The sequence below is a fragment of the Aethalodelphis obliquidens genome, unplaced genomic scaffold (assembly GCF_003676395.1).
Source record: "Aethalodelphis obliquidens isolate GAN/ISIS:26980383/991018 unplaced genomic scaffold, ASM367639v1 scaffold71, whole genome shotgun sequence".
In the NCBI taxonomy this organism is placed as follows: Eukaryota; Metazoa; Chordata; class Mammalia; order Artiodactyla; family Delphinidae; genus Aethalodelphis; species Aethalodelphis obliquidens.
This window is the reverse complement of record NW_020838015.1, coordinates 3251753-3259777: the sequence shown is the minus strand read 5'-3', so window position 1 is coordinate 3259777 and position 8025 is coordinate 3251753. Positions and strand designations below refer to the sequence as shown.

At 35.2% G+C, this 8025-nt stretch overlaps 1 protein-coding gene across 9 annotated transcripts in view; it reads right to left on the bottom strand.

Annotated features, from left to right (window-relative positions):
• Positions 1 to 8025, bottom strand: part of USP9X (ubiquitin specific peptidase 9 X-linked) — a 126941-nt gene that overhangs the window by 52422 nt on the left and 66494 nt on the right. For all 9 annotated transcript variants that reach the window (XR_003429654.1, XM_027091420.1, XM_027091419.1 and 6 more), the window contains exons 16-21: positions 7594 to 7936; positions 5583 to 5678; positions 4554 to 4765; positions 2362 to 2602; positions 1853 to 2002; positions 925 to 1045 (exon numbers count right to left, since the gene is read on the bottom strand). Coding sequence is in view for 8 of the 9 variants with exons in the window: in XM_027091420.1 (XP_026947221.1) it covers positions 925 to 1045; positions 1853 to 2002; positions 2362 to 2602; positions 4554 to 4765; positions 5583 to 5678; positions 7594 to 7936 (1163 nt within the window). In the remaining variant the exon portion in view is untranslated. The remainder of the gene's footprint in view (positions 1 to 924; positions 1046 to 1852; positions 2003 to 2361; positions 2603 to 4553; positions 4766 to 5582; positions 5679 to 7593; positions 7937 to 8025) is intronic.

Genomic DNA, 8025 nt, shown 5'->3' with positions numbered 1-8025 from the left:
GATCTTCCCGGACCGGGAAGATCCCACATGCCGCGGAGCGGCTGGGCCCCTGAGCCATGGCCGCTGAGCCTGCGTGTCCGGAGCCTGTGCTCCACAACGGGAGAGGCCACAACAGTGAGAGAGGCCTGCTTACCGCAAAAAAAAAAAAAAAAAAACTGGAAGAGGGACTTCCCTGGCAGCCCAGTTGTTAAGACTCCACGCTTCCACTGCAGGGGCTGCAGGCTTGATCCCTGGTTGGGGAAGTAAGATCCCACTTGCCACATGGTGTGGCAAAAAAAAGAAAAGAAAAAATTGGAAGAATGTGGAAGTAAGAGTTAAGTTTTCATTTACACAACAGAAAATCAGTAGGTATCTAAAACTGACAAACAGTTGTATGAGGGTATTATTTACAGATAGTATAGACATAGATAAGAATAAGAGCTACCAATTGAAAGTGGTTGTTTCCCAGGAATAAAAAAGGAACAATGCTATAGATGACACATGACCCAAAACACAGTCCAGGGGCCAGAAAATTTTTTCTGTAAAGGGTCAGATAGTAAATACTTAAGGCTTTGCAGGCCATATGGTCTCTGCCACAACTGCTGCTGTGCTAAGACAAAAGCAGCTAAGACAGCGTGTACATGAATGGGCATGGCTTGTACACCAATAAAACTTTGTTTATGGACACCAAAATTTAAATTTCATATAATTTTCATAAGTCACAAAATATTATTCTTTTGATTTTTTCTTCAGCAATTAGAAATTGTAAAAACCATCCTTAACTCTTGGGCAGTACCAAAAACACACAGTGGGTTGGATGTAGCCAGTGAGCTATAGTTTGCCAACTCCTGTTATTTTCCATCTAGGAAGAGAATTTGCTAACATACCCCTTTACTGTCCAACATGTACTTTATCAACATTATCATTTAAAAAGAAATTTCTTACCTGGTGGCATAAGTTTCATAAGTACTCTTGCTCCATCTCTAAGAGGTGGCATATTTAGGCTGCTACCCAAGTCTGCAACTTGCCAAAGGAAAGAGATGTATCTGGGATGCAGTGACATTATCTAGAATACAAAATACACAAAATATTTACCTGTAAATTACACCTCCCCAAAAGAAGAGTCCCCAAATAAATGTGTTGGTTTATCTCCATAGTTTTGCTTATGTCATTTCTATCCTGAAATGGTCTGCCTACCCCATCATCTCACTTTTAGAAATCCTTCCTAATGTAGACTGAATACATTATCCAAGCCACCTCCTGTACTTTGTGTGTGACAGCTTTTTTACTGTTTTGTTAAACTATTCCTCTTGTACATACAAGTCAGACTCTGTATAAACAAACAGCTGCCATGCCCACCAACAGTTAAATTCCTAATGCAACTGTTGTAGAAAGCCAATCCTTCTGACACTGGAGTGGCTGGTATTATTGTAGCCATTAAAATTTTTGTGGGGAGGTAAGGAAGGAAGGAATCACTTTCTTTAGAAACAAGATATGTTACTGACAATCTAAGAAAGACTGCAGATATTTTCCTACAGAAACAGTTCTGAAGAATTCATTTTTGTGGCACAAATACAAAATACAGTGGTTATTTTGCTCAATAAACTCAACAGTTGTAATTAAGTTGTATAATGGGCTAGTTTTATGTAAATACAACAACACTATATCTATACAAAATGTGGTTTTAAATTTCAACCAGGTTACAATCACCTTTCAAAGGGATCCATTCTCAAGTTATGGTTAAATGTACAGTTATTTGATATTCTGCCACATTAAATTGTAAGTTCAAGAAAAATGAACTATTCTGTATACTTTATTCTTAAATAACCTAGCAAAATGCCTTGCATACAATAGCTCAAAACTATCTACTCACCACCCCGGGCAAACAGCTTTCCACTTCTGGATTGGGACCATCACTGTAATGATTACCATGGTTTCCAGGAGATCCAGTTGAGGAATCAGAAGAACTATCAGGGCTTGAAGGCATATTGGAACTTATTTGTGTAAGTTTGGCTGTAATTAGCTGAAAATGATATACTATGTTAGTACCAAAGACAAGGAAAAATACACAAAACAGAAGTTAGTGACATACCAACAAAAAACAAAAAACTACACATTATATTTTTAGAAATATAATTTATAACTGTTGTCTAACATAACCACTTAAATAGTTTTGTTTTCAGAAATCTTTTCCTCTACTATATTATAGGTACCATAATACCTGTCTTATTTAGTATTATAATTCAAACACCTAATACAGAAAATACAGAGCCTCACACATAACAGATGCTCCATTAACATTTACTGAGTGAAATGCTGACTACAAAAATGCAAGTCCCCAGTTTGCTTTTCTTGAAAAGTTTGGTAATTATAGATACTTACCGATTTATCCTTTAAGTTTAACTGTCCAATCAACTTTCTATCATCTGCAGGATCTATCAGTTCACCACCTACAAAGAGCTCAATTTTTGTATGAGCTACATTGGCTTTGATACGATTGAGAATACATCGTCGTACTGAACCGATTGTATCATTTGTATGAGACCATACGTCCAAGTCATCAACCTGTCTGCCCTGGTTTGGAAATCGAACTATAAAAGAAAGGTGTTTACCACGGAAAGCTCTGGGGGGAAAAAAAGGGAAACCATCATCATATTCAGCAGATTTTCAAATCTTCTTGCAAAGAAAATAAAGCTAGCAATTTAAAATTGAATATTTTCTTACTAAACAAGAGAAAGTGAGTTAAAGACACATTATTTTTAGGAACTTGAAAATATTTACTGCTCCTTTTAACTACAAATATTATAGTAATCTTCAAAACACAACAATCATATTTCACTGTTGTTACTCTTGGACCTATAGTTTACAGGTATCTAGTTATAAGACATTACAACAGACATGAGTAACATTTCATTTATTTTTAATGCTATAAAAGCCCAACTAATGTCAAGTCATCCCCAAAATGATATTTATGTTGGCATATTATCTTCCTGCAGGTAAGATACAAAAAAAACATATTCAAGGAGCAATTTTAATAATTTCATGGTTAAAAAGAGAACTCAAATACTAATGGCTCACATTCTATAAGTATCTCTAAATTATACATATTATTTGAGTACACTAAATGGTGAAATCTTAAGAGAAACGTTAATAGACCCGAAGATGAGTGAATTAGGTAAGGGAAATTTTAAGAGGTACAAACTTCCAGTTAGAAAATAAATGAGTCATGGGATGACAGGTGGTAACTAATCATGGTGATCATTTTGTAATGTAAGGAAATATTCAGGCACTATGTTGTGTACCAGGAACTAACATAGTGTTGTAGGTCAATTATACTTCAAAATCAAACAAACTCACAGAAAAAGAGATCAGATTTGTGATTATCGGGCTGGGGGGGCGGGACGGGGGAGGGAGAATTGGATGAAGGCAGTTAAAAGGTACAAACTTCCAGTTATAAGATAACTGAGTATTAGAGATGTAATGCTCAACATGATTAATAAACACTGCTCTATGTTATATATGAAAGCTGGTAAGAGAATAAATCCTGAGTTCTTGTCACAAGGGAAAAGTATTTTTTCCTTTTTCTTTCTTTTGTATTTATATGAGATGATGGATGTTCACTAAACTTATTGTGGTAATCATTTCATGATGTACCAAGACAAATTATTATAAACTTATAAAGGCTGTATGTCAATTATATCTCAATAAAACTGGAAGAAAAAAAAGAGAGAAATGTTAGTAGACCATTTTCAAATATCTCTTGCTATACTGGCTATCTGTCAAAGCAGCTTTTAAGAGTTCTCTCCAATTACTCTGCAACCAGACTATACTATTATTTTTAACAGTGGAAATGAATGGCATCAAAGCACTTCAACGGCAAAATACCCCTGGCAACACTTAACAGGCAACAAAGTCAATGGCAAAAAAACTCCCAAACAAACAAAAAAAGACCAACCAGAATAAAAAGAAGAAACTAGAGGGCTTCCCTGGTGGCACAGTGGTTAAGAATCTGCTTGCCATTGTAGGGGACACGGGTTCGAGCCCTGGTCTGGGAAGATCCCACATGCTGCGGAGCAACTAAGCCCGTGCACCACAACTACTGAGCCTGTGCTTTAGAGCCCACGAGCCACAACTACTGAAGCCTGCACGCCTAGAGCCCGTGCTCCGCAACAAGAGAAGCCACTGCAGCAAGAAGCCCACGCACCGCAACGAAGAGCAGCCCCCGCTCACCACAACTAGAGAAAGCCCACGCACAGCAACGAAGACCCAACGCAGCCAAAAAAAGAAAGCCATTAAGTTAAAAAAAAAAAAAGAACTAGATTTAATTGAGAATGCCCTAAACAAAAACAAGCAAAAAACAGATCCTGAAAACAAAACAAAAAAGGCCTACTATTAAAAAAAAAAAAAAATTCTGTAAGATACAAATACTGTTTTAAAGCAAGACACTAACGTTTTCAAAAAATGAAAAATTTCCTCTCTCCTTCTTCCTGTACATAATCACTTTTTAAAATCAAATGGCTAGGAAAATGTCAAATAATTAAGAAGTAGCACTAGTACATCAGTTATTCACAAACCTTGACATAGGTAGAATTGTTCTTTCCTCATGATAATCACTGTCACATTCATTTATATACTCCCGTAACACAGTTAATACTCGAACCATTCGAACAGCTTCCTGTCTTGCACAATTAATACTGTCTTTGTCACCATCCAAAACACACAGTGTGTCATAGGAGGCTTTCAAGCGATCAAAGCAAGACTGAATGAAGTCTTCATGGATTACCACCTACAAATAATGGGCCAAATAAAGACAGTTCAAGTTTTATATGTATATAGTGTTTCATATATATTAATAAAACATTAATCTAATTAAAGATGGCAACAATTTAAAGGTAGATCTCATTTAACCATGATCCTATTTAACGAGAGAATCTATATTGATAATTGATAATAAAATATGTTTGAGAACAGACTTGTGGCTGCCAAGGGGGAGAGAAGGTGGGGGAGGGATGGATTGGGAGTTTGGGATTAGCACATGCAAACTACTATATACAGAATGGATAAAAACAAGGTCCTACTGTATAGCACAGGTAACTATATTCAAGGTACTCTGATAAACCATAATGGAAAAGAAAATAAACAAAGAATGTATATATAACTGAATCACTTAGCTGTGCAGTAGAAATTAACACAACATTGTAAAATCTACTATACATCAATAAAATAGAAACAACAATAACAAACACACACTATGTTTTGTCAAAGGAAGCTAACATTATTTAAGTTAACAAGTATAAACTAGATACACAAAACATGAACTTCAGGATTAGGTGTCAGAATGGAAAGAAATTCGGCCGAAATCTCCTACCATAACTATACTCAAAATAATCACTTCAAGATAATTATATCAAGATGAAACTCATTTAGACAGCGTTCTGTAGGAGAGAAATGTAGACTAAATATTTTAGGTATGTTTTTATAATACGAATTGAAACAAAAACAATTTCTAGTTAATCTTGAAGTAAAGAAAAAAATTCTTATTAGCAACAGTTCTTCAATCAGAATTCAAATTCGTGTAAGTTTTAATACATGTCAATCCTCACCTGATTGACCTGTAGCCTTGGACCAAGGTTCGTGTATATCTCTTTAAGGAGATCTATAGCTCTGCTGGCAATATCATCATTACTCTGAATCACCACCTAGGTTCAAAAAGATTTAAGTGTAAATACCTTTCAAGAAATATTTTAGTTGGGCATTTCCATTCTAACCATACCTTCCGTTATTTTTAATACAGCATTCAATAATTTAAAAGGGAACATCGACTTTGATAATCAAGTAAAATTAAAGTGAGAAAACAGACCAAAAATATAACAAATGCAAAACTCAAGTCTTTGAATAAATCAAGTTAAGAAAGAAAGACACATTTTACTAAGAATAAAATATGCTGTCATTAGTATTATTTAACCCTGCAATTCAACACCCTGGTAACCAAGCAGTGAGATATTAAGGAAGGAATTCAAATTAATTAAAGGAAACAAAGATTATATGAAATACAGCTTACCATAAAAGGCTACCCACCCCTACCCCATTTGTATAGATCTTCATCACTCATCTAATCATATCAGTGGTTTTCAAACTATGTAGAGAACTCTAGGAGTGATGACGAGTTTTAGGGATGAACCCTATAATAGGCTTGGGAGGGGGAAGGGAGTGAAGCATAGGGAGACTGAGTCACAAGAAAAAATCACGCTTTCCTTTCTCACTTCAACTAGTTTTACATTTTGGAGTATTATCTAAATTTTGACTTTTAAAAAGGGTCTCTGCTGTTTAAAAATGTTGAAAACCACGTACTTAAAGTCTGAATACTCAAATACCAAAGTAAACAACTTGGTCTGTCTGCAGAAAAATATTTCATATCCAGAAAACAATATAAACTGCTGTGATCAGATTTTTAAAGATAGGAATAATATATTAATACTATATTAGAACAACATGGATGGAACTTGAGGGCATTATGCTAAGTGCTAATAAGTCAGACGGAGAGAGATAAGTACTGTGTGATCTCACTTATATGTGCAATCTAAAAAAATAAAAAACACAAACAAAAAAATGAACTCATAGATACAGAGAACAGATTAATGGTTGCCATATGGTGAACGGGTTCAAAAGGTACAAACTTCCAGTTATAAAATAAGTAAGTCCTGGGGATGTAATGCAGAGCACAGTGACTATAGGTAATAATACTGTAACTGCATATTTGAAAGCGTGAATGGTAAGAGAGTAAATTTTTTTTTCGGCCAAGCCTCACAGCTTTTGGGATCTTAGTTCCCCAACCAGGGATTGAACCCAGGCCACAGCAGTGAAAGCACCGAGTCCTAACCACTGGACCACCAGGAAATTCTCGAGTAAATCTTAAAAGTTCTCATTACAAGAAAAAAAAATGTAACTGTGTAGTGACAGATGTTAACTAGACTTATTGTGATCATTTTGCAATACGTACACATCAAATCATTATGCTGTATACCTGAAACTAATGTAGTGTTGTATGTCAATTATATCTCAACTAAAAAAAAATATATATATATATATATAAATACTATAAAGGTGGAAAGGTGGAAAAATTAGTGGAAAAATTAGCCTTAAGTAGATAATATTTTACTCAGGTATCTAAAAATATCACAAGTTAAACAGTGCTGATAAAGTGAACATTCATAATCCTTTCTAAATAAAGTCTTTTTTTCTGTCCTCTATTTTAGCATTAAATGGGTAAGCTAAAATTAATGCTGAAGAAGAAAGAGGTCTACTTTAAATTAAAAAAGGGAAGAAAATAACTTTCATGGAGGGGCATGAAAGATCTGTATGGTCAGTGCATTCACTTCTAAACACATCTGGGACAGACAGATTCTAAGCCAAGACAAAAGGAACATCAGTGGCAGAAGGAGGGGGAGGGGGAGGGAGGGAGAAAAGTAAGATAAAGATGAACTATCACTACCTCCTGCGACAAGCATCAGAGCAGCATACATACATATAATTCATTTGTACAAATGTGATTTCTTACCTATTTGAAAAACTACATCAGATACACTGCTTACAAAGTTCCTACTTTTCACTTACCCTCCAAAGGTAGTCTAATCCTATTAATTCCAAATCATCCATCATATATGCTCTCCTTTTTGCTACTAGTTTTCCTTCTCGACAATTCACAGCTTTGAAGAATCGCTCAAAACATTTCATTCCATTTTCAGTCAGTAGAGAAGGATCAAGCTGAAGTACATTGCTTTCAAAGAAGTCCTTATTAATATCAGGATCCAAGTCTGGTTCATCACCCATCAACTTGGAATACCACTTAAAACAGGCTTCACGATCACAAAGGTAAACTGCGTTCTCTGCTAAGCATTTCCATATTTGTTTTGCCTGAGGAGCGCAGAGCCACAATTGGCCATCCTTCAATAAAAATCTTAAAAAACATAAAAAATTAGCAATTAGATCTACATAATTTTTTATCCTGAAAGGCAATCTGTGTCTATATATGGGAAATAATCCATT